At 33.6% G+C, this 25,803-nt stretch overlaps 2 protein-coding genes across 3 annotated transcripts; both read right to left on the bottom strand.

Annotated features, from left to right (window-relative positions):
- Positions 1–432: 432 nt before the first annotated feature.
- LOC306867532 (WD repeat-containing protein 47-like) lies at positions 433–19,070 on the bottom strand. The gene is made up of 15 exons (XM_079413246.1): positions 17,982–19,070; positions 16,852–17,100; positions 15,801–15,970; positions 15,294–15,377; positions 15,123–15,207; positions 12,767–13,536; positions 10,999–11,104; positions 10,743–10,912; positions 7,239–7,466; positions 6,991–7,158; positions 5,145–5,314; positions 3,638–3,808; positions 3,423–3,554; positions 2,292–2,510; positions 433–1,364 (listed from the first exon to the last, which is right to left on the bottom strand). The coding sequence occupies exons 3-15, from the start codon at positions 15,956–15,958 to the stop codon at positions 1,222–1,224; spliced, it is 2,604 nt and encodes an 867-aa protein (XP_079269372.1). The 5' UTR covers positions 15,959–15,970; positions 16,852–17,100; positions 17,982–19,070; the 3' UTR covers positions 433–1,221.
- On the bottom strand, positions 18,763–24,820 carry LOC306867535 (uncharacterized protein). 2 transcript variants are annotated; one of them, XM_079413251.1, is made up of 6 exons: positions 24,687–24,820; positions 24,223–24,323; positions 22,910–23,251; positions 22,160–22,255; positions 21,119–21,256; positions 18,763–20,236 (listed from the first exon to the last, which is right to left on the bottom strand). In XM_079413251.1, the coding sequence occupies exons 2-6, from the start codon at positions 24,263–24,265 to the stop codon at positions 20,076–20,078; spliced, it is 780 nt and encodes a 259-aa protein (XP_079269377.1). In that variant the 5' UTR covers positions 24,266–24,323; positions 24,687–24,820; the 3' UTR covers positions 18,763–20,075. The 2 variants fall into 2 exon arrangements, with proteins under 2 accessions (XP_079269377.1, XP_079269376.1); XM_079413250.1 differs by having other exon boundaries at positions 18,767–20,236; positions 22,910–23,254; positions 24,687–24,747.
- Between the last annotated feature and the right edge of the window lie 983 nt (positions 24,821–25,803).

Genomic DNA, 25,803 nt, shown 5'->3' with positions numbered 1-25,803 from the left:
AAAAAAAAGTATAATGGTTGTATATGCAGTTTTTAATGCATTTTCCTATTGTTAGGACCTAGTTTTTCCTCAATCAAAAAACTAAATAAATTATACAGAGCTATTTATATAGTTCTCTCTTTATATATAAATGGTAATATTACTTTGTGTATATTTCATACATTGAATAAAAATATATTATTGCTTTTGTTGTTTTCATTATTATAATATTAAGTTTATATTTCAGAAATTATGATTATATACATTTTCATTTATTAAATATAAACACAATATAACAATAACTATTATTATCAATTATTTCAAAATTATATCGATATAATTTAGATCAAATAAATTAAATGGTACATTTGTGTACACAACATTACAGTGACAATCACAGATTAATTTCAAAATGAAAATCTTTGAATGTAGAAGAATGAGTCAACCGTTCATCAGGTTAAATCCCATAGTTTCAAAACTGTGTTTATTTCCATGTTCAAATAAATTACTAATACATACTTTGTACATCAGGTGATTGAGAGAGTCCTCTAACTGTCCTCTGCATCAATACAAAAAGGTGCTGAATATATGTGCAAAAGTGATGCATATTATGCATATAAACATATGCATTAGGAAAATGACAATCCAAAATAAAAGCATTCCTAAAAATGCATGAAACCAATTCAACACTGAGGACCACCACTTTCACAAAACTTTTATCCTCAGTATTTACATCATATGTTGCTTCATATACATTTATTTAAATAAAGACATGACTATTCATGCGGCATAAACAGTTGCTGAATGAGTGAAGTCTATAGTGCAGTGTGCTATACAATGATCTTAGCATTTAATACAAAAGCTCATATTTACAAGACATTCAGTTCAAGAAGTGTAACTACAGAACATCACCTCAAGGCACAATTCAGCTCACATTTTCAGGACTGTTTCGTTCACTTGAAATAGCTAAATATAGAAGCAATGCTACACGTGGCTTTTTTCGTGTGTGTGTAAGTGAAAGAACATTTTTAGTTTTTTTCTGAATTGCAATATATTTGACAATAAAGCTGTTTTTCTTCCAGTAGACATGCAATTCCAGATGTAGACATGACTAGGACTGAGAATCAACAGTGTTTTCTCATGTGAGTATACTGGAGTTACAAAGACATACAAACACACACACACTGACACACTCTTTCACTCCTGTGTTTTCTGTGCTCTTGTGTTTGGCGTCGGCTGTGGTTAAGGCTGATATGCCCACAGTGTGACTGTCTTATCGGCTGAGGAGGACAGGAAGGACAGGTCTCTGGTGTGCCAGCGGCACTGGATCACTTTATCAGCGTGTTCAGCCACCACAGTGACCGGCAGCGTTTTGGTGAGATCCCCTGCAGAAAAACAGGCAATTTAACTGGCCTAAAGTGACATAAAAAGTACAATGGGAATTATAATAATAATAATTAGTTATTATTATAACTGTACTTTTCCCACTGTACAACCAATACAAACAACATTGTCACTGTACTTTTCAAAACCAATAAAAACAAAATGTATCATTGTTAAATAATAATAATAATAATAATAATTATTATTATTATTATTATTCACAAAATATTCAAACAAAATAATAATAATTATTATATTGAGTTGTTTTTAATATTTTAATTAATTTAATATAGTAAATAATATTAATATTATTATTATTAATGCACAAAATATTAAAATATTGCTAAGCTAATTCTGTGAAAAGAACTGATATTATTTATTTGTTTTATGACATTATATATTTTAATATTTTAATTAATTTAGTAAATAATAATGATAATAATAAAACCAATTAACTGAAATGAAACAGATCTAAAAATGACAAGCCATAATCTGCAATGTCACAAAAGAACAGTGGTATTTCATTTTCTTAAAAATATAATAATAATAATTCTACTAATACTACTAATAATAATAATATAATTGTAATTCTGTGAAAATAACTAACATTATTTATTGAGTTGGTTTTTAATATTAATATAGTAAATAATAATAATAAAACTAATTAATTGACAAAACAGATATGAAATAATATTCACAAGCCATAATCTGCAATCTTTATATTATTATTATTATTATTATTAACCAATTCCCTGAAAAAGAACAAATATGAAATGGCATTCACAAGCCATATTACCTTGTAATGTGACATTTACTGTAATTCTGAGTGAAAATCTAATTGTAGAAGAATTGATTAGATTATGAAAGGTGGTTGGAAAAAGGGCTGAAAAAGAAGAAATAATGATGACATCATTTGTGGCCTGACCTACCTTGAAGATCAGTGATCATGACTTTGTTGTCATAGGAGCCGGTGAGCAGATAGTGGGCTCCAGGAGAAAAGCGCACTGAACGCACGTCGCTGGTGTGCGGCTGATACGCCTGGACGCTTCGACCTCCTCTGATGTCATAAAGCATGCAGCGACAGTCCTCCAATCCGGTGGCCATAAGCCGCCCACTGGGATCCACTGCCACCGAGGCCACAGCACTTCCTGTCACATGACACAATAATATATATATATATGATCAAAACCTCTGTGCAAAGACAGATTCAATAACAAAATTAAATAATGGGTGGCCTTTGATTATTATTGTTAGTGTTGTTGTTATGTGTTTATTTATTGCTGTTGTCACTGAATTGTTTAATATTAGTATTGTTTAATAATTATAATAGTTTTTATTATTGTTGTTAATTTTATCCTAGAAAAATGTTTACATTTTTATTTATGTTTTATTATTATTATTATGTTATTGTGTTGATTCTTTTTGCATTGGTTGTTGTCAACTAATTTATTTGTATTTAATAGTACTAATACTAATTTTATTATTATTATTATTGTTACTATTTAATAATTTATATTTTATTATTATATTTTTATATTTTATTTAATACTAATGCTAACTATTTATATTATTATTATTATTATTATTATTATCATATCTTTTTATTTTTAATTATTATTATTATTTATTTATTTGGTTGTCACTGAATTGGTTTTAAATATTAATATTCTGTAATACTAAAATGAATACTATTTTGATTATTATTTTTTTTGTTATTTATTTTTTACATTGGTTGTTGTCATTTAAGTTTTAATTTTAATATTGTGTTTAATAAAACTAAATACTTATTTTTTTATCGAATAATAATTCTTTATTACTATTATTATTAAACAAAATTTCATTAAAATTTCAATGAATTGGTCAAAGTAATTTACAAAATAGTCTGAATGATTCATTCACAAATCACTCTAAATTTGGTTTGAACAATTTCTAGAAATCTTTATCCCATAAATCCCAAACAGCTGGGAAGGTCATGAAAAAAGATTGTGGAAATTGGTCAAATGTGGAAAACCTGATGTCTTAAATAAAGACTTGTAAATGAGCTGAGAAGAAAAACACACCTGTTCCATGCAGGGCCGTCCCAACCACCTTTACACAGCTGGGCACACGCAGGTCCCAAAACCTCACCGTCTTATCCTGAGAGCCGGAGGCGATCATCCATCCGCCCCACGTGTACAGAGACAGGATGTGTCCTGCAACAGCATGGCAGATCATAAATCAACATGACATCCTGTTATTGACACAGATGACTTACATGACGAGTGTGTGTGTGTACCTGTGTGTCCACTGAGTGCATGCAGCCCCTGTCCTCTCTGGCAGTCAGTGGTGTAGATGTTACAGTCTCCAGCCCCAGCGCTGATCAGGATCGCCCCTCCACTCTCGGGACCCTCCATAAACGCCAGGTCTCTGATGGTGCCGTCATGCATGCTGAACTCTAGATCGGGACCTACAGTCCAAACACACACACACACACAACCCTGTTAACCACTGCTTCTTCAACAACCGTATTATCATTTATATATTTCATTAACTGTATATAGTTAACTACATAAGATAAAAAGACACACTTTACACAAAATTTCTAAATTATATTAATTTAATAAATAATGTACTAATATTAATACATTATGCAATTATATTAATTTATTTAATATATTTAAATGATATTTAATATAGTTTATATATTTTTATTTTTGTATATTACTTACATTTGTTGTCAGTGAATTGGTTTTGAATTTTACTACGATGTTTAATAATGCTAATATTAACATTATATATAACATTAATTGCATAGAAATAAAAAGATACAACAATGTAAATTAAATATTTTAAAATATGTAATGATTCACAATGTACTGTAAGTAGTCACAGACATTAAATAAAATATCACATTATTACACATTTAATATACAGAAATATAGTTAGAGCTATAGAAATATAGTTTTATGTATCTTTTCTCTCACATAATATACTCTAACATTCAAAAGTTTGGGGTCATAATGTTTTTTTATTTATTTATTTAAAAAATAAATACTTTTATTTAACAAAGCCACAAAATTAATTAAAAGTGACAGTAAAGACATATGTTACAAATGTTTTATATTTCAATTGAATGCTGTTTTTAACCTTCTATTGATAAAAAAATCCCTGAAAACCAATGCATAATTTAGTAAAATGTATAATATTTATTATTGGATAATAATAAGCAATGTTTCTTGAGCAGTAAATCAGCAAATTAGAAGGATTTCTGAAGGATCATGCGACACTGATGAAAATTCTGCTTTTCATCACTGGAATAAATTACATTTAAATTTTTATTCACATAGAAAACTGTTCTTTTAAATTGTAATAATATTTTTTTATAATATATTACTGTTATACTGTATTTTTGATCATATAAATGCAGCCTTGATGAGCTTGAGATACCTATAAAAATCATATCTCAACTCAAACCTTGGAATTGTATACCAACATGGTATTGTATAGTTATATACAGTCATTGCTATAGAAAGGTAGATAATGAAATCAAATTTGTAAATAATAATAATAACATTGAAATAAAAAGAAAATATTTTACATTTCATATCCATTTATTGTCCATTATTTGGCAGTTAGCAGTCATATAAAGAATAATGTACAATTATTATCAGAAAATAAAGCCCTTACTTATCTTCATAGGTTACACAATTACTTTCAATGCACTTTATAATTCTGTTAGAAACTATTGTATATTTACACTACACAAAATGTAATTGACAGACATTATTTGAAAGGCATGTTACCTGTGGCATTGCAGGTGTCCGCATTGAATGGAAGAACTTTGACGTACTTGTCATTGGACCCCGTGGCAAGAAGCTGCCCACAGGTACTCCAGGCCACACAGTAAATAGAGCCTTTATGGTGTTTAATACGCTTGAAGCAGATCTCAGGCTGTTTTACTGGACCCTGAGCGCTAGACAGGAAGAAAAGAGGATTTTAGAAGATATTTTGAATGTTCAAGTGTCTGACAGTTTTGTATGAAAGCCGTTTCTGCCACTGAATAAAAAAATATATATAAATAAGGTAATAGTAACTTTTTATCTTGCAATTCTGACTTTTTTCTCAGAATTGTTGGATATAAACTCACAATTGCGAGTAATAATGTCAGAATTGCAGGATAAACTCGCAACTGCGAGAAATAAAGTTATAAACTCACAAATTCAATTATGAGTTATAAAGTCAGAATTGCGAGTTATAAAGTCAGAATTATGAGATATAAACTTACAATTGCGAGTAATAAAGTCAGAATTGCGAGATATAAAGTCAGAATTGTGAGTAATAAAGTCAGAATTACAAGTAATAAAGTCAGAATTACAAGTAATAAAGTCAGAATTGTGAGCAATAAAGTCAGAATTGTGAGTAATAAAGTCAGAATTGTGAGTAATAAAGTTAATTGAGATATAAAGTCAGAATTGTGAGTAATAAAGTCAGAATTGTGAGTAATAAAGTCAGAATTGTGATTTATAAAGTCAGAATTACGAGATATAAACTTACAATTGCCAGTAATAAAGTCAGAATTGTGAGTAATAAAGTCAGAATTGTGAGTAATAAAGTTAATTGAGATATAAAAAGTCAGAATTGTGAGTAATAAAGTCAGAATTGTGAGTAATAAAGTCAGAATTGTGAGTTATAAAGTCAGAATTGTGAGTAATAAAGTCAGAATTGTGAGTAATAAAGTCAGAATTGTGAGTTATAAAGTCAGAATTGAGATATAGTCAGAATTGTGAGTTATAAAGTCAGAATTGAGATATAAAGTCAGAATTGTGAGTTATAAAGTTAATTGAGATATAAAAAGTCAGAATTGTGAGTAATAAAGTCAGAATTGTGAGTAATAAAGTCAGAATTGTGAGTAATAAAGTCAGAATTACGAGATATAAACTTACAATTGCGAGTAATAAAGTCAGAATTGTGACTAATAAAGTCAGAATTGTGAGCAATAAAGTCAGAATTGTGAGTAATAAAGTTAATTGAGATATAAGTTCAGAATTTTGAGTAATAAAGTCAGAATTGTGAGTAATAAAGTCAGAATTGTGAGTTCTAAAGTCAGAATTACGAGATATAAACTTACAATTGCGAGTAATAAAGTCAGAATTGTGAGTAATAAAGTTCATTGAGATATAAATTCAGAATTTTGAGTAATAAAGTCAGAATTGTGAGTAATAAAGTTAATTGAGATATAAATTCTGAATTTTGAGTAATAAAGTCAGAATTGTGAGTAATAAAGTCAGAATTGTGAGTAATAAAGTTAATTGAGATATAAAGTCAGAATTGTGAGTTATAAAGTCAGAATTGAGATATAAAGTCAGAATTGTGAGTTATAAAGTTAATTGAGATATAAAGTCAGAATTGTGAGTTATAAAGTCAGAATTGAGATATAAAGTCAGAATTGTGAGTTATAAAGTCAGAATTGAGATATAAAGTCAGAATTGTGAGTTATAAAGTCAGAATTGAGATATAAAGTCAGAATTGTGAGTTATAAAGTCCACAGAAGAAAGAAACTCATACAGTTTTGGAACAACATGAGGGGGAGAAAATGATTACTGAATTGTCATTTTTGAACTATCCCTTTAAATACTGAGAAAAACACACCTGGTTTTGAGGGATTGTGGGTAAGTGCAGACACGCAGTGTTTTGGAGTTGGAGCCGATTGCATAGAGGGTCCCGGAGGGGTGGAAGGCGACCGCGCGCACAGCCTGCGTGTCCTCCAGTGTCTGCACTGCAACAAATGGGGATTTGGGTTTCTCGTCCTGAAACACACTGTCATGATACATCGGCATTCGAAGCAGCTCACAAACCAGAGTTATTTTATCTTTTTAGGGTTGAAGGTTGTGAGACACCTCTGGTTGACCAGCACTGGGGACTCGTCCAGAGATGGGATGCCTCGGCCTCCTCCCTTCTGAGGGGTGCTGCTGATCACCGCAGTCTTGTTCTGGCCTGAGCCCGTCTCTGGGGTCTGTTTACCGGCTCCGCTCGCTGCCGTACCATTACACTGCTGGGCCAAAGCCTGGACGTCTTCACCCAGGTCCTCCATTCCCACGTTCAGCTCCTCCAGTTTCTGAATGGACCTACACAAATGACCAAGAAAACTCTGGGTGATGGTGATACCAAGGTACAAGATCAAGGTACTAAAGGCCTAATATAATGCTGATATTGATAATATTTTAATGACAGCAAAGCAGTTTAAAAAATTTACTTGCATCATATTTACTCTAAAATTCACAATTTAAAAAAAGTCATTAAAAATAATAATTATAATTAAATGGAGTGATTCAAAAATGGTCCTCAATAATAATAATAATAATTGCATTCCTAATAATTACATTTACAAAAATACTTACAAAAATAAAAATACATATTGTTTTATAAATAATTTAAAAATACAAAAAAAATATTAAAATGTATTTAATTAATCATTATTGAAATTAATAAATGGCATAACACGCATACTACAATTTAATGATGGCAAAAAAATGTTTACAAAATTGCTGAAAAGAAATGTAAATTGTACTATATGATATTGTGAATAAATTGCTAATAATTTTAAAATGGCCAGATATTTAGAGATTAATGTGTCTATCACTAGTAAGTATCAAGTATTACTATATAATGTAATATAATATAACAATATATTTTATTATAATGTAATATAATATAATAATTAATGAATAATGGCAAATATAAATAAATAAATATAAAATATATATATATATATATATATAAAAAAGCTAATTATTTTTAAGAACTTATTTGTTAGAATTAAATAAATAATAATGAAGTTCTTTTATAATGACAGTGCATTGAAGCTTTGAAAATAACTATAAATAAACTATATATCAATTGCTGCATTTTGTTTTCAGAAAAATGCAATAGTAACCCTAATATTTTATTCTAACATTTGTAAATGGACCAAAAGCAAAAGAGTTGTGAAAAATTCTGAAAATCTTTAGAGCTCTTAATTTGTTTAAAAAATATAACATATTACATATTAATGAATAAATCCGTATATATAAAATTATTTAAATTTACAAGTGTTGTGTTTGTGATTTTTTTTAAATTCATGTAAGTTATAGCTTCTGACCTTTAACTCAAAACATACTCATGATTTTATGACGTCAATTACTGCTTTATTTCATCAGAAACAGTCTAAATGTTTTTTGTGTATATTACATTCATTTTGTTAAAAGTAGGCCATTAAAACTTCTTACAGAGAGGGCATTAGGACCCGGGGGAGGCTGTCACTGCACGTGCTATTACTGTTTACCAGTGTTGGGAGTAACGCGTTACAAAATAATGCATTACAGTAACGTATTACTTTTTGATTTAACGCAGTAGTGTAAGGCATTACTAATCAATTTTCAGTAATATTTTACTCAGTACATGTTCAGTAACGCTTGCGTTACAACACACTTTTAGCCCCCAATATATATATATATATATATTTAATTTAATTTAAAGGGGCTATGTGTAGGTTTTTACTTAAAAAAATCTTTAAAATAGAGTTTTCATTTGTCCATTTATGAGCCAACCATAATGTAATAGGAAGAATGACACCTTGACTGTCCACCATGGTTGCCTCTATCAGCCTGTAGGCTTAGTTGTGTTTGGAGGAGTCGGGTCCGAATTGGCGCGAAAATTCACAAAATGTGATGTCATGCGCGTTCTCGTCTACAGCGGCAAATGCTAGCGGTAGTGTTTGAAATGGACTCTGCGGACGGAAAGAAGCGACCAGCCTCCAGCACAACCCAGAAACTCCTTGTAAGCTTAAAATAAAAAAAAATAAAAAAGCCTTATCTAGTGCGCACCGAGAACGAGCATGAGACTGGCTGCAGTTCCTCTAATGGCCATTGGTGTCAGTAACTGTTAGAAATTTCAGAACTTACGCAGTGCTCCTTTAAAGTCGGGCTCCGACTTTTTTATGTCCCTAGGCCCGGGCTTCGGGCCAATATTCACGTCATAGTTCAGACGCGGGCCGGTCCTCGGGCCTGTTTTACTTCACTTCTCCTTATCTTTATATTTTAGACATCCATCAATTATTGATGAAAAAAATTGCTGCGCTGGTGGAAACAACATGAGTCCGTGCTGCCGCGAGTGTCAAGAGCGGCTCGACGGTGTTTAGTGTCCCGTAGCAGCAGCGAGCCGTCAGCGCAGCTGAAGAGTTCTGCTTCAAATACACGCAATAAAGCAAAACCCCCAGCAAAAGTAATTACCATGAATGTGTCCGCGGGAAATAGTAAGGATTCGCCATCTCCTCTTAGACGTGCCTTTAGAGAGAAGTGCATCTTCACGGATAACGATTATATTAAATAGTTTTTGTTTCCGTTTTTATTTATTTCGTTAAGTAGTAATTTAAAGCTTTCTATAGATATATTTATCATGTCTGTGAGGCATGTTCAAGATAAAAGCACGACGTTTTGTTGATATTGTGAGTGCACACAAATAAAAGTAGACCCTTTACAGTTACGAATGATGTATTACTCTTACCTTTATGAGCAAAAATTATGGCTTAAGTTGTTTCCATTGAAAAAAAATTGATTGCGCTGGCGCCTCCATGTCCTGCGCTTTAGCTTCCACTCTCCACACAAACTACTGGATGCAGCGCACATTTATCTAGGTTTAACGTTTAAACATTGTAATATGCTTAACAAGTACTCTGTAATGTATTACAGTTTGGAAGTAACTTGCACAACACTGCTGTTTACTCTATCATACACCTAAGGCATCATTCTGTAGGTGCTTTCACAGATTAAATGCAGCAATCCAAAGCAGTGAATCTAATCACCATTCAGGCAAAACTTTGCTTCAAGAATGAGCCACAATGTTGATGTGATCTAATCGCTAGCACACCCTAAGCACATGTGAGTTAATGTATTTTTCTTATCGGCAAGATATATAGGCATGATTTTTCATATCAGGCTGATGCCTATATGTACATTTAAAGCCATTATCGGACGATTACGATATCGGTCCGATAATATCGTGCATAAATAAATTTACAATACTGATGGAAGTAAATGAACAAAAAAAACGTAAATATAATATAATAATTTGCAGATAGTCTCAAAACTGCCAAATATGTAGAATGGAATAGAATAGAATAGAATAGAATAGAATAGAATAGAACACATGCTATTTCTGTTATCCCTGTCTGAAATTAATGGCACATCAATAAAAACAAGTGAAACAAATGAGTTAGTAAGTGGTGAGTAAGTTCCAGTCCAAGAGGCATTTACAGCACTTCCAATCTCATCATCTTGACGTCAGAAACCACATAATCAATCAACAACACTGCACTTCAAACACATCTGAATGCCTCTGGGGCACTTTAGAGGTCTGGATCTGACCTGTTGAGGAACTTCTGTGTGAGGTTGTGCTGTGCTGTGTCTGTGGGCTGATCTGGGGGATGAACTCCACCCTCCAGCAGCATCTGATGGTACAGCTGCCTCTGCTGCTGCTTCTGCTCGAGATGCTGCTGCACCCGCAGCCGCTGCCGCTGGAACTCCTGAAGCTGCTCCTGCACACACCACAACAAAATTCAACAGCAATGAAGATTCTGTCATCATTTGCCCATGCAATCTAAATGTAGCTGGTTTTATTTACCTCAGATTTCTCAGCTGAACCCGTGGCTCCACAATCTCTGCTAGGAGTCAGTGGAGGACGCAGTGCGTTCGCTCCTCCTGAGTCGTTTATACTCTCGTCCGGTGCTCTGGAGGAACAGGACAACACAAGTCAACACAAATGAGCGTGATAACATCTTAATATCTGTGGATGCATGGATAATAAAACTCAGGCTCATACGATAAGCTGATTTCATTTTATGTACCGTCCAATAACTGATAAAGGGCTCGTTTTGAAATTCCATATAATTTTTTCTAAATACACTGAAAATAAAACACTAAAAACTAAAATAAATCATTTTAAATGCTATAAGTAATAAACAGATATTTATTATGCGATAGTTATAGATTTAAGATTATAAAATGAACCTTAAATAAGCATTAGATGATGGCAAAAGTAATCCAAATGTAAAAAAACAATTAAATATACAATATATATTACCATTTAAAAGCTTGGTTCCGGTAAGATTTTTTTATATTTTTGTAAGAAGTCTTTTATGTTTACCAAGACTGTATTTATTTGATTAAAAATACAGTTAAAACAGTAATATTGTTTGTGAAATATTATTCAAATTTAAAATTTCTACTTTAATAAGTTTTCAAATTTAATTTATTCCTCTGATGAAAAGCTGAATTTGCAGTACCATTACTCCAGTCTTCAGTGTCACATGATCCTTCAGAAATTATTTTAATACACTGAATTGATGATTAAGAAACATTTGTAATTGCTATTATCAATGTTGGAAACAGTTGTGCTACTTTATTTTTTTTTGGAAACCCAAGAAATTTTCTTTAATTCTTTAATGAATAGAAAGTTCAAAAGAACGTTTAACTAGAAATCTTTTTTGGTAACATTATAAATGTCTTTACTGTCACTTTTTATCAAATTAATAAAGGTATTAATTTATTTCATTAAAAAAACTCCACACTTTTAAACAGTAGCATATCATAATAACAAAATCAAGAATATTATCTCAACCTTTTGATAAAAACTGCACATTAATATTATGGTTTCTACTGCCACTTTTTATCTAGTATTCAACTAAAATTCTCTAAAATACATTGACTGTCACTGAAGTTTGTTAGGACGTAACTCGTAAAGCTGCCAGGGTTTATTTTGGTGGATCTAACAGGATTAGAAGTGTTAACCTTGACCACCATATGTTGCATTTCACCGCTCACAGTAACACCTTCCAACACTGAAACCAGTTTTGAGAAGATAGATTTTACTACAGTATTTTATACTTTACAATGATTTGTGCAGTTTTGTTTATGACTGATGTTTATTATGGTTTTATTACAAACAAAAAACAACAACAGAAAACATGATTAATATATTTAAACCATGGTAACCACAAATTAACCATGGTCTTGCTACACTAAACATAGTTTAACCATGGTATTTGTAGTAAAACTATGGTTATACAAATGGTATGCAATGCGCCAAAAATCATGGTTACTACACTTTTACTATAATAAAACCATGGTTAATTTTCGCAAGGGATGGGACACAAACTCATGGAATACAAAAGAAGATATTTTGAAGAACATTTTCAACTGTTGATCTATACAATGGAAGTCAATGGAGTCTAAAACAACTACATTGAACCCCATTGACTTTTACAGCATTGACAAAAACACAGAAAGAATTTCGAAATATCTTCTTTCGTGTTCCACAGAAAGCCAGTTTGAATCGACATCAGAATTATTAAATGATAACCAAACTGTAATTTTTGGGTGACTTGTCCCACCTGTCGGGTGAATCCAGTGTGTTTTTGCTTCCATTTCCTCCTGAAGGATACCCAAAGTTGGCGAATGACTGCGACATGGCCGTTGCTTTCCCATCACCTTCCGTGCTTTTCTTTTCTCTTCCTACCAAGCCGTGGGACAGACCATCCAGGGTGGGATTGAGAGAGCGGGACATGTAAGTATCCGCCGATTGGGGGCGCCGCAGAGGCGATGCTAGGCAGGGTGAGAGTTTGGTGAGCAGAGGAGTGAGAAGATCCGCGTGACCCGTCCGGACCGGTTTGACGAGCTGGTCTACGTGGATGCTGAGGGTCTTCTGCTCAAATGCGCAAGCGAAGACCGACGGCGAGAGGTTTTGCAGCCAAGACAACAAACTCAAGTCCAGTTCCTCGCAACCGTTCCCACACAGGACGTCGATGGCGAGGAGAACCTCCTCCTCGCTGATTTCCTCTCCAGTGGCTTTGCTCTGGCAGAACTCAACGCAGCATTCGTACAGGATTCCCTTGATGAGGAGCTGGAACAGACGGTCGCCGCTGGCTTTGAATCCGGCTTCGCTCAGTTTGCGGTCGGCAGGGATGAATTCGGCCACCATGGAGCAGGCCTCCTCGAAGCAGTGAACACGGGCCGTGCTGGGGTTCCAGTCCTTGAATTCGCCGTGGTGGGTGAGGCGCGGGAGCGTGAGGAGTAGGCAGAGTTTGCTGTAGTCTTCTTTGGTTGGGCAGAACTCTTCCAGGGTGTGAAGGGACTTCACCGCGTCTTGCATGGTCAGCTCCAGCTGCAGATGGGAAAGAGAGCGGTCATTATGGGATGGTTCATGAATAAAACCTTCTTTCTGACAAATATTGAGTCATGATCCATGAGGTTTAAAGGGTTACTCCACCCCAAAATTAAAATTTTGTCATTAATCACTTACCCCCATGTCGTCCCAAACCCGTAAAAGATTAATTCGTCTTCGGAACACAATTTAATTTATTTTGGATGAAAACTGGCAAGTAAATACCACTGTCGAGGCCCAGAAAAGTATAAAACGCATCGTCAGAATATGCCATCTGCCATCAGTGGTTTAATCTGAATATAATGAAGTAAGGAGAACACTTTTTCTGCACAAAGAAAACAAAAATAACGACTTTATTCAACAATCTGTCTCCTCCGTGTCACCGTAGCGCCATTTTGGAGAGTATCCGCTGGATGCAAACAGCATATGAAAAGTATTCTCATCGCTTCATTAAATTCAGATTGAACCACTGATGGCAGATGGACTATTTTGACTATTTTTTTTATACTTTTCTGGGTCTTTACAGTGGTATTTTCAAGATTTATTCTAAGAACTAAAGGCCATTTTATGGTACAAATAATATACAATTAAACTTCTATTTTGCATAAGACAAGAATTATTTGTTGGCGCCGACAGCCTAGTGGTTAGTGTGCCAACATATAGCACAACTGATCTCACGGCGGCCAGAGTTCGATTCCCGTCTCTAGGTCCTTTGATGATCCCGCCCCCATCTCTCCACCCAATACTTTCCTGCCTGCATTCCACTGTCCTATCTAATAATAAAAGGCATAAAATCCCCCAAAAATATAAAAAACAAAAGACAAGAATTATTTATGTACTTTACTTATGTATCAGTTACTTATTTATTATGGTACGCATAACAAAAATAATCATAACTTCCAATCTCACTTCTTCCATTTTGCATAAATAACAACCATTATTTATTCATTTATTTGCTTGTTTGGATAAAAATTTTATTTATTCCAACTATTTATTTATACGTTTTAAAGGCTATTATTTATTTGTATTAAAGGATATGGTACAAAAATAATAATAATAATAATAATAATATTACAAACTCTTGTTGCATAAAAGACTAGCATAGTTATCAATTTATCTATTTATTTATAAATTATCTATCTATCTATCTATCTATCAGTATAAAATTTGTATTTATGCAAATTATTACTATTATCATCATCACAACTAATAAACAAACAAACAAAAAATAAATAAATAAATAATGCTCTTCTTCTTTTATGCAAAAAGGAATAAGCTGAATTCCAAATAATAACAATCATAATACTATACAATTAAACTGTCCATTTTGCATGAAAGAAAATATTTATTTATTTAAAATGTATTTATTTTTCAGTTTCAATGATGATAATAACAGTAATAATCATTTCAATTAATTAAATTAAATTAAATTAAATAATTAAAGGCTATTTTCTAGGTAACAACATTCAACTACTGTTACTACTAATATTAAGACAATATACAATTAACTTATTCCATTTTACATAAAAGACTGGTAAAGTGGGTATTTTATAGAATAACACACACACACACTTACAAACACTTACATTCTCAGGGTCATCTGCTGCAGATATGGCGTTGTTTACACACAGAGCTTCCAGAAACTTCTGTTTTAGGATGATATATCGAAACCTTAAAGATTAAAAAGCCCAAAAGACTGTGAAACAAGCAACACAAACCTGAATGTTGGCAAAAGATTCAAAACCGACTGTGCTTACTTCTTTCTGTCAAATTTATCCAGGCACTCCAAAGGCTGAATGAACTGCAAAACTTCCTCCCATTGCCCGTCTAATATAAGTTGCCTGAGAAAAAAGGACAAAAACTAGTTCATCTTCTAAATAATATTGAACAAGATTCTTTCATAAGTTAAAATGGTGTTACTGAAAGAAATGCAAGTGTACTCAATACTTCAGCACCTGAAATAGATGCTGCTTTCCATTTCCACACTTCATTAAGCAGCACTACCATTTATTAAGGATGACACAGTTTTTCAAAATATACTACAGTAAATGGCTACTAAAATAGCCACTGCAAGTAAAACTAGAAAAACAAAAATTACTTTTGAATTAAAATAATAATAATAATAATAATAATTAACTGCATTTTTACCACAATTTGGATCAATGAAATGCTGCTTTGCTTAACATCAAGTTCTTTCAAAAACCTATACCTAAAAATGAATGATTCCAATCTTTTGAACAGTAGCCTATTAGCCAACTACTGACCTCAGGAAGAGCATATCATCTGAATAAAGCCCATTAATGATGCCGCTCTCTTTTTCCAGGGCCAGCATACTGATATGCAGCTTTCTGGAGTTCAGAAAGTCCAGGATCAGCTTTATTATCTCTGCTTCTTTAATGTTTATAATCTCCTCTGCAGTCATGGTGTCAGATTCCTAAAGGGACAGAGGGACAAGGTTATCTGTACACGACGACAGCAAGAGCTGTCTGTGTGTGGTTTTGCCTACACTGTGGGAACCAAATATTCCCACAAGGATACTACTCTACGTTGAGGGACCAGACTAACTTAAATCGGCTAAATTAAAACGTAAAATCAATAAATAAATATAATTATGTGGGAGCGAGGCTTATAGGAAAGAAAATATAACATTTAATTAACATTGAATTATATACAGTAGAGAGAGGGGAGAGAGAGACGCATATTAAATTATATAAAATTGATTTATTTAAACATTATGAATAAATAGATAAATAAAGTGATAAAATATAATGTCTAAATAAATGCATAAAACAATCCAACAAACAAACAAACATAAATATTCTGTGGGGTTTAAGAAAAAATATCATTATTTTAGTATATCAAAATACTTGTTTACCTAATACATAATAATAATAATAAAAGCATTAGCATCAAATATTGTGAAGCACCATCCCATTCATGTCACTGATTTCAAGCCCCATTATTTGAATAAATCATGTGACTCAGACTAAATGAAACCTTTTAAAGACTTGATTTATTATGCATACAAACAGTTGCATGCAAGTACTGCGACAACTTGTGCCATGCAGTCCTGTCAGCAAAGAGAAGCATGCATTTCAGTGTGTTTACACTAGTGCAATGGAAACAGCAGCATTGACAATTAGGCTGCTGATCTGACCAATTTATGCGACCTCAAATCTGTCATTTTCGCTGACATTCACATGTGTAAACAGCATGCATGTCCTGTCTGGCCCCAAATGTAACGCAATGAAGCGTCATCTCTCTGCATGCTTGGAAGACAACGTTAAAATCCGTGCAGCATTTCCAAAACCTTACCTAAAATCAAGCTTTGGCCAAAGCCGAGTTGTGTATTCAGTCTTCTCCAGCGCGGATTAGCGCGAGCTCAGCGTTCAGCCGCCCGAGCGTGAGTTGCGTTGCGTTTATCCCGACAATGGCTCGAATGTCCCCACCCACCTTCCGCCTGTCTCCCTTTCTCCCTCTCTCCATCAGCAGCAGCAGCAGCGCCGGTTACCGGCGGAGAGACGCGCTGCTCCGGACACACCCACTCAGCGCACCGCTGCATTGCTGGTCATCATTGGACTGTTAATGTTCTTTAAGAAATTAGTTTGGGAATCTAAATGATGATATTAGCCTATGAGGGTTCAAATAATTTTGGTCAGAACAAAATGGACAAAAGACAAAAAAGTTTTATTTTTCCTCATTTGAAAATATTTAACATTCCTTAAAATGATGACACGTGGGAAACAATATTATTTAATCGTAGTGTGATTTTTTTTTCTTTTGCTAGAAAGCAGAAAACCCTGCTGTTGTGCTGTATGACCACTTGATGGCAGCATGAAATCACAGGACTGATCCAAAAGCATGAGAACAGTGCTGAACTAAAGTCTTTATAACATCGGTTTTAAATCATAAACATCTTAATAACATTTTCTAAATGTCTATGTAACATCTGACAGGAAACGCCTTAGAGGCATATTGCAGATGAGCAAACACTTTAAAAAGTAGGTATTCTATAAACACATACATTGAATAGATGTCTCTGTAAACTACTGCAAAGTTGAGTTGTGAGAATTACATCTTCTAACCTATAGGAACAAATGTAGGGTTGTTTTAAACAAAATCCATCTTTTTTGGACTCAACCATTCAAAACTGCTATCTAGATTATTGTAAGGAAAAATGATTATAACCATTTCTTTACTTTTATAAACCTACCGTATGATTTAAACTAAATCCAACCCTGAACCCTTTTTTCTCTTCCTCCTCCTCTTCTTTACATTGTGTACATTTTTCTTTTTAATTTAATGTTTATTTAATGTTTAATGCTATACGTAGTGAAGTTACACAGATCTGGGTTATGTTTATTCATTCTCAAATTTGGATAAAGGCAAGAAAATTAATAGAAAACAAAAACAGCATATGAAATATTTGACTTCATGAGGTTGACCATATGTTAATGTTCAACCTCATGAGGCCATCTATTTCTAAAGGCAAAGCATCTCCTTCGGTGAGCATTTGTGATTTTGTAAAATAGTTTTAAGGCTTATTTTATACCGCATATGTCAAATATCTCACAGTATTGACTTAGTGTCCAAATTACAGTTCAGCAGCTCATTCTATGTTTGTGAATCTTCATGCTGTTCACTTTTGAGATGGTCCTCACTGCAGAACACGATCCAGGAGGTGTGGTCGGATCTAAATCCAACTCCTCCCACCTTACATTTACCTAAACCTACCCGTCTCCACCCCCTGATCCCTAAACCCACCCATCCCCACCCCTAAACCTAATCATCTCCACCCCTAAACCTACCAATCTCCACCCCCTAGATGTAGATCCAACCCCGCCCCCTGGATCTTTGTTCTGCAGTGAGGGGCTAGTGTCAGTTTTTGTTAGATCTAGGTCACAAAGGAAGTGCGTAAACTGATCTATTTTGGGGCACCAAGTGTCCATCAATTCCTATCAGTGAGCATGACCCTGTTTGGTAAAGGCCTTCATTGTTTTTTCACGCATTAAGTGTACCTGCAACTGGGACAGAGTTGTTCTCTGCAGGACTGTGTCCCACTTTCTGCCAGTGTAATGTTTCTTTTAAAATTGTCCTACCTCTGCATTTTATATAGCTGCTTAATGACCATCGACCTAACAATCTTTATAAACCAGAACATACATTACTGTTAAAAGGTTTGGGGATGGTTAGATTTGTCAAATGTTTTTGAAAGAATTATGTCATGCTTGCCAAGGATGAGTTTATTTGATCAAAAATACAATAAAAACAGTAATATTGTTAAATATTAATACAATGTAAAATAACCGTTTTGTACTTTCATGTATTTGTAAATCATTCAAGTGATGTCAAAGCTGAACTTTTAGCATCATTACGCCAGTTCTCAGTGTCACGACTCTTCAGAAATCATTATAATTTGCTGATCTGATTATCAAGAAACTTATTATTATCAACGTCAAAATTTAAAAGTGTTTACACATTGATTTGAATGAGTTCTCAGTGAAAAAAGTATTCATTTCCTTCCTTCCCTCCTTAAAAAAACACATAAAAAGGCAACAACAACAACTATAAGTGCATAAGTAGCCTACTCGTTTTCATCACATAAAAATCAATAATAAATGACAGCCAATCAGAAGAGTGTGTGGGCAGGCCCGGCTCTCTCAGCAAGAATTTGAATCGAAATCGGTAAGTATAGAAGTTTAAACAATTTTACTGTTGATCAAAATACATCAGCACTCTGTCATTGAATGCACTTGTTTGTTCACAGTTTGAAAGTTCTTGATTCCTTTAAGTTATATTGAAGACCTGAGGTAAGCTACTGTTGTTGTTTTTTGGCTATTAGAAAGTCGCGTATCCCAGTGTTGAGTATTTCGACAGAAATAAAACGAGGCTGTGAAGGATAGAAGTACAATGTGTTCAACAGATTATACTCCTATTGTTCAACAAAATCATTGTTCAAAAACTTTCAGTAGACAAAAACAGTTTAAAGTTATGAGTTGTGAAATTACCATATAGTGCGTACCGTATCATTCACAGCCTCGTTTTCATCTGCACCCGATTAAGGTCAATAACTAACGTTATAACATGCGTTCAAAGAAAATTCCCAGTTCCTTTAATGACTACATAAGAATCAATGATTCATAACTATGAAACACCTCAATTCCTTATTTGATTCCCTCATTTGCCGCTGTCACAGTAGCTGTGTGATTTGTTATATAATCATGGTCGACTACTCGTTATGTAGGTTCTGAAAAAGCAATTTGTGCTGTCACAATGATAATGTATTATTAATTGTGAGTGGAAAAAACTGTTGCAGATTTTTCTCTTTGGTGGTTTTCACATTTATTTGTAACCACAGAATGTTTCAGTATGATACAATCTAAAGTCATTAAAGTTTTCTCATGTATCTCTTTCGAAAAAAAAAGCTTTATATTTACAGCTTCCCTTTTAGCGGGAAATGCTATATTACAAAATTAAATATGTGTGTACAGTAAGGTATTTAATGTGTTTTCAGAGGAGAATTCTTTCATATGGAAGACTTATGGCCTTCGGATTCTGTTGCTTGAAAGAGTGTCGTACTTCCTTAGCGGTTTAATGGTGTCAGTTGTTTTGGACGCAGACAGGTCGCAGATGTCCATCTTAGTCCGGTTTCGCCTCCAGCAGCTCGATTCCACTGGTTTGGTGTTCTCATAAATGGTTTCTAGAAACACATAACATTACTGTTGTGTTACATCAAATAACAGTACAAAGCACAGGCCATGCTGAGGGTCTGGAGGAAAACGGTTTGCTGTGCACGCTGCTCGAGTTTAACCACAGACAATGAGAGGCAGTGTAATCGTCATCAACTGGAGCTCATTCTCATAGCTCTTAACCACATACCACCCACACTCATTCAGCGCTCAGTTTGCGACCCAGGAAATGTCTGACCTCGTACAAAGACTCCTGAGGAGGCATTTTTGTTTCTTAGTGGGGTCTCACATGAGGACCCCGTCAGTCTGTGTGACTTTTAAAGCATTGCTGTGGCATAATTTTGATTACAGCAAGAAATAATATTGGTTCCTGCATCAGTTTATAGTAAGAAATTTGATTATAGGCTGTAAACATTCATAACTGCAATGCTTTAGCATTATTTGTGTTGGCTAGAGAGTTGCTTGAGTAAAGTTATATACAAGCTTTGAACATCGTCATGGTGCTGTAACATTGTAATGATTTATGATGCTGATGTCCTCCATTTGAAAAAAATCTTATCAGTGTAATTAGCCATACACTCTAAAAAAAAAAAAAAAATTTAAAGTCATACACAAGTGTGTTTTACAGAACATTACTTCCAAAATTTCACGTTCAATTCAATGTCTTGCTTGCCATTTTTTTTTTTTTGTAAAATTTACTAGTAATTTCTGAGTGAAAATTGTTTCTACAATATTTTTTTTTTTTTTAGTGTATAAAACATTTATCTGGGATAGACAATGAACTTTACGTTCTCAATGTTATAGTTTTGGTCAAAATTAATATCATGTATTTTTTTAAATAAAATAGTTTAGTACTAAGCACTATTTGGCGAAACGTAGATTTGTAGATGTACCTTCAGGTTTGCGTGACAAGATGCATATGACAATAATTGATATCAGAAGTACTACACATCCAGCTGCCAGCGCTAGCCATATCCACCACTGAGTAAAGCTGGGCGGTGATGTCGAGGATGGTGTAGAGATTGTTGTAACTATAGCACACAAAAAGATACAAAAAATAGAACATTACTAGATTATTCTTACAAATATGTGGTTCCTTCTATTGCAGTATTAACGCTGATGTATATTCATGAAAAAATTGATTGTATTATCATTTGTGCAGGGGGTCAAAACTTAATTTAAACCTGGATGTTAAAAAAATTAAATAAAATATTTCAGATTCAATACTATTTCTTTTTAAGATTTATTTATGCCTTTAATTGGACAGGACAGTGTAGAGTAGACAGGAAAGCTTTGGGTGAAGAGAGAGGCGAGCGGGATCGGCAAAGGACCACGAGTTGGGATTCGAACTCGGGTCTCCGTGAGTGCAGTTGTGCTGTATGTCAGGGCACTAACCGCAAGGCTATTGGCACCGACATATTTCTTATTTCTAATCAAATAAGCAAATTTGTGGCATTGCCGAACAGATGGTTGGTCAGGTGCTCTTGCTTCCATTGAAGCATACGATGCTCTTTCGGTCATTTTCAAATTATGCTAGATAACATGGATGGATCATAACTTGTAATAATAAAAATGTATTACATTAGAAAAAAAACAGAAGCATTTTAACCAGTGGACTCAGGCTTCAGCACCACATTATAAAGTATGTCATTTTGAACTTTAGTATATTACACTTTATTTCCTAAAGGCTTTTGTTTGAGAACAAGTTTACTAATATTTGAGACAAGACCACAAACTGACCACTTGCAATTTAAACCATGTAGGTGTAGTAAGTACTAATTCATTACTTTGTGGATACTGTACTTGCGAATGTCAAATATGTGACCAAAATGTACATTTATGTACAAAATTTTAAATAAAAATGCAAAGAGCTGAATACAGAGTATTTTAGGAAAATGGAGTGTAAAAAGCAGAATATTTTAAATTAGATTTACCATTGGTCATGCAAGTTGTTGGTACATCTCTTCTGATCTGATTTTGAGTCTGATTCTGAAATTCTGTGGTTCTGCTGGTGCTGGTGCTTGAGTTATCTATAAGAAAAAAAAAGCAATGGTGAATGTTGTTACAATAGTGACACAATCTGTTTTTACATGGATTCATTTCAATAAAGGATTCTAAACTTGTGCAATTCTGTTTACGCTGGAAAGTTAAAGAAAAGAAAACTTTGTAAAAAAAAATGTGGATTCTGCTCTTTATTTAGCTTCAAGTAGATGATCTGATTAAAAGCCAGAATGCAACATAATAGTTTCTGTGAAGTAGTTGTCATGAATTAGGCCTAGTTTATATTTATAGAAGCTATTTGTAATCAATAAGGTGATTCAGTGCTTTTTCACATAGCAAATGATTTTATCAGCAAAACAAGTTAAATTTAAAATTTTCAGAATATCTTCAGAATAAATTTGGTTTGTCTGTTTAATGACATCAGCACTCAACTTTACAGCTGGAGAGTTCACATGATTTACTTGTCTGTTTAGTAGTTCAGAAACTTTAATATATTTTTGTATGTTTACATTTTTTATTTTTTTAAAATACAAAAATCCTTCATCTTTCAGGTTTAAATACAATTTTGATTAGCAGATATTTAGTGTGGTTTCAGACTATGGGACTTATATTGTAGGCGTTTGTTGAATACCTGATATAATTTTTTCTATGATACTAGTAGACTGCAGTGTCCCTCTACTTACCGACTATAACTTGTATCCCATTACTGCAGTTTTGTATGAGAATTGGAATATCTTGTATAATTTTACAGAAGTACCATCCGCTCTCATTGGCTTTGATAAAAGTAATGTTGAGTGTTGACCAATCTTCATTTTTCTCTCTTAAAAAGCGCTGTTCTTCAGGTATCTTGTAAGATGATCTACAGTCTGAAATAGGTGTCTGGCTATAGTACCAGCTCACTTTGTATTTTCCACTCGGCTGAAAAGTACAGTTGATTTTGACTGAAGCTCCTTCACAAACTTCAGCGTACTTTGGTTCCAAATGGACGTTCAGCCATTTCTCTTGAAGGGCATGACTGAAAGCTCCTGCTATATCATGAAAAGAAAATAAAGAAAATGTATTGTCTGCTTAGTACAAACAATAGATATATAATTAGAATACTGACGTTGTGAAAAGAAAGAAGTTTTTAACATTACTTGTTACTAGTTGGCAGATTTAAACTTACTCAATCCACACCTCAAACAAGCTACTGTGGGTCTATCAACCCATGACTTTATTTGTCCTTTTTACATAGTTTGTCCTTAACTGCACTATAACTACTACGACTTGTCCATAACTATGTAACGACAAGTTATTTAAATACAAATTATTCAACAAATAATTTTAGCAGAAGATATTATAATCTGGATCAGAGCTAATCGTCTTTTTTAGTCCAGTGAATATTTCAAAGGGTGTGTTTATTTTTGAAAGTCAATTTCTTTGTCAAATATCACAAAGCCTTGAATACATGCAGTTTATTAAAAATGCCATCTATTGTCTAAGAAATAACATACAGATAATTTAATTTTTATGTAAATAGTGGGGCATGTTGTCACAGTGGTCATTTACCATTAAATGACATGGTATAAGCTATTTAATCAGCAAAATTTAAACAGTAAAACTGTTGTGACGCACAAAACAATTAATGAAACAGCAAAAATGCAAAGACCATTGTTGTGGCCCACAAATATAGTTAATAAAGTCCATAAATATGCAACATGTAAAAAACATGCAACAGAATTTACAAAATTATGCCAATTTAAGAGAGGTTTTATTTATTTTATTTTTTTAACTAGATACCCGATACTAACATACAATAGCACTGATAAGTAAAACACTCGTGTAATCAAATATTTACTGAGATAAAGCCTTTGTGACAACTAGCTAAAGGTATACTTTGGTCATGAAGTGTCAAAAACTGTCCTTCCCAAAATATTGACCAATTCTTTGTGGTAGACTAAATCCAAACATTGTGCTTAACAAACAAGGCTTTTAAAACAGCATACATTTCACTTACCTGTCAGTAAAAGAATAACAATTATACCGCACAGTCGATCCATGCCTAAGTTGGGCACAGAGTGGGTTATGAATAATAAACCCCCCTCAGAGCAAAATGGTCTAAACAAGAAGAAAAAGACTTCAATGAAAACAACATCTGGAGTCTTTAAATGAGGACGTATGGAGCTTCCTCGCTCGCTCGTGGTGGTAGCTAAAGCTCTTGAAGTCTGGGAGAGATATCTAGACAGATTTCTGTGTGCTCATGCATACTGTATATGAATAGAGCTATCTATTGATAGCTAATGAAAAGAATTATAAGTTGTCTTCCTGTAGAAGCTTAAGTCTACTAGATATTATTCAAGCAAACAGAATGATTTTCACAAATGGAAATCTATAACAAACAAGATACAATGCATTATATAACATAAAAGATCTACAGCTGGAAAAGTAATGGTTTTAAAATGATGTAAACAGTACGCTTACCTTCTTAAAGTGGGTGAAAATGTGAGAGCTGCTTTGAAGTAATGCTCACAAATTTACAGGCGTGAAAGCAGGTCAGCGACATGAACATGAAATGAAAATCAGTACCACAAAAAAAAAAAAAAAAAAACTCGCATGACATCAAGACGTATCAGGAAAACACCAGACACACTTTCTGTTCACACGCAGAAGCAGCACTGCTCAAAAATCAAATGTATTTGAACACTTTTGGCCCACAAAGTAACAGTTGTATTTCATTGAAATATTTAATTACATTAGATACATAGCTTTCATAAAATGAATGGAACTTTTCTGAACCATTTGTGCAATGACTTTTTAATCAACTGATATTTATAGTGAATACATATTTTGGGGAAATATTTTACTTAGAATGTGTTTGTCCTACTTATAATTCAAATAAATGACGCTTACCGATATTTCATCTTGATATATTGTATCTAATATTCATGACTTGATTATTTTATATATAATGCAAGACATTTGGAGATTTTTAAGTGACTTATGTGTCCAAATCCCTTTTTTTTGGGGGGGGGGGGGGGGGGGGGGGGCTGTACACTTGTTGGAGTTTTGTTTTGAGAACTCATACATGACTTGCTGGGAGCTGTGACATAGGTGGGATGTGTTTTCAATATTAAACCTAAAGGCAAGCCTAAACCACTCTCTAAAAGTCAAACTAAACATCAAACTGAAACAGAAAATGCAGTACTGGCATTTTTCTTTACAGATCAAACATTTTGCATGTGTTTGTATTACATAATCTGTGTATATATATATACACTCACCTAAAGGATTATTAGGAACACCATACTAATACTGTGTTTTACCCCCTTTCGCCTTCAGAACTGCCTTAATTCTACGTGGCATTGATTCAACAAGGTGCTGAAAGCATTCTTTAGAAATGTTGGCCCATATTGATAGGATAGCATCTTGCAGTTGATGGAGATTTGTGGGATGCACATCCAGGGCACGAAGCTCCCGTTCCACCACATCCCAAAGATGCTCTATTGGGTTGAGATCTGGTGACTGTGGGGGCCATTTTAGTAAAGTGAACTCATTGTCATGTTCAAGAAACAAATTTGAAATGATTCGAGCTTTGTGA

The sequence above is a fragment of the Barbus barbus genome (genome assembly GCF_936440315.1).
Source record: "Barbus barbus genome assembly, chromosome: 49".
In the NCBI taxonomy this organism is placed as follows: domain Eukaryota; kingdom Metazoa; phylum Chordata; class Actinopteri; order Cypriniformes; family Cyprinidae; genus Barbus; species Barbus barbus.
The sequence above is the reverse complement of the archived record's forward strand: the minus strand, read 5'-3'. Positions and strand labels throughout refer to the sequence as shown.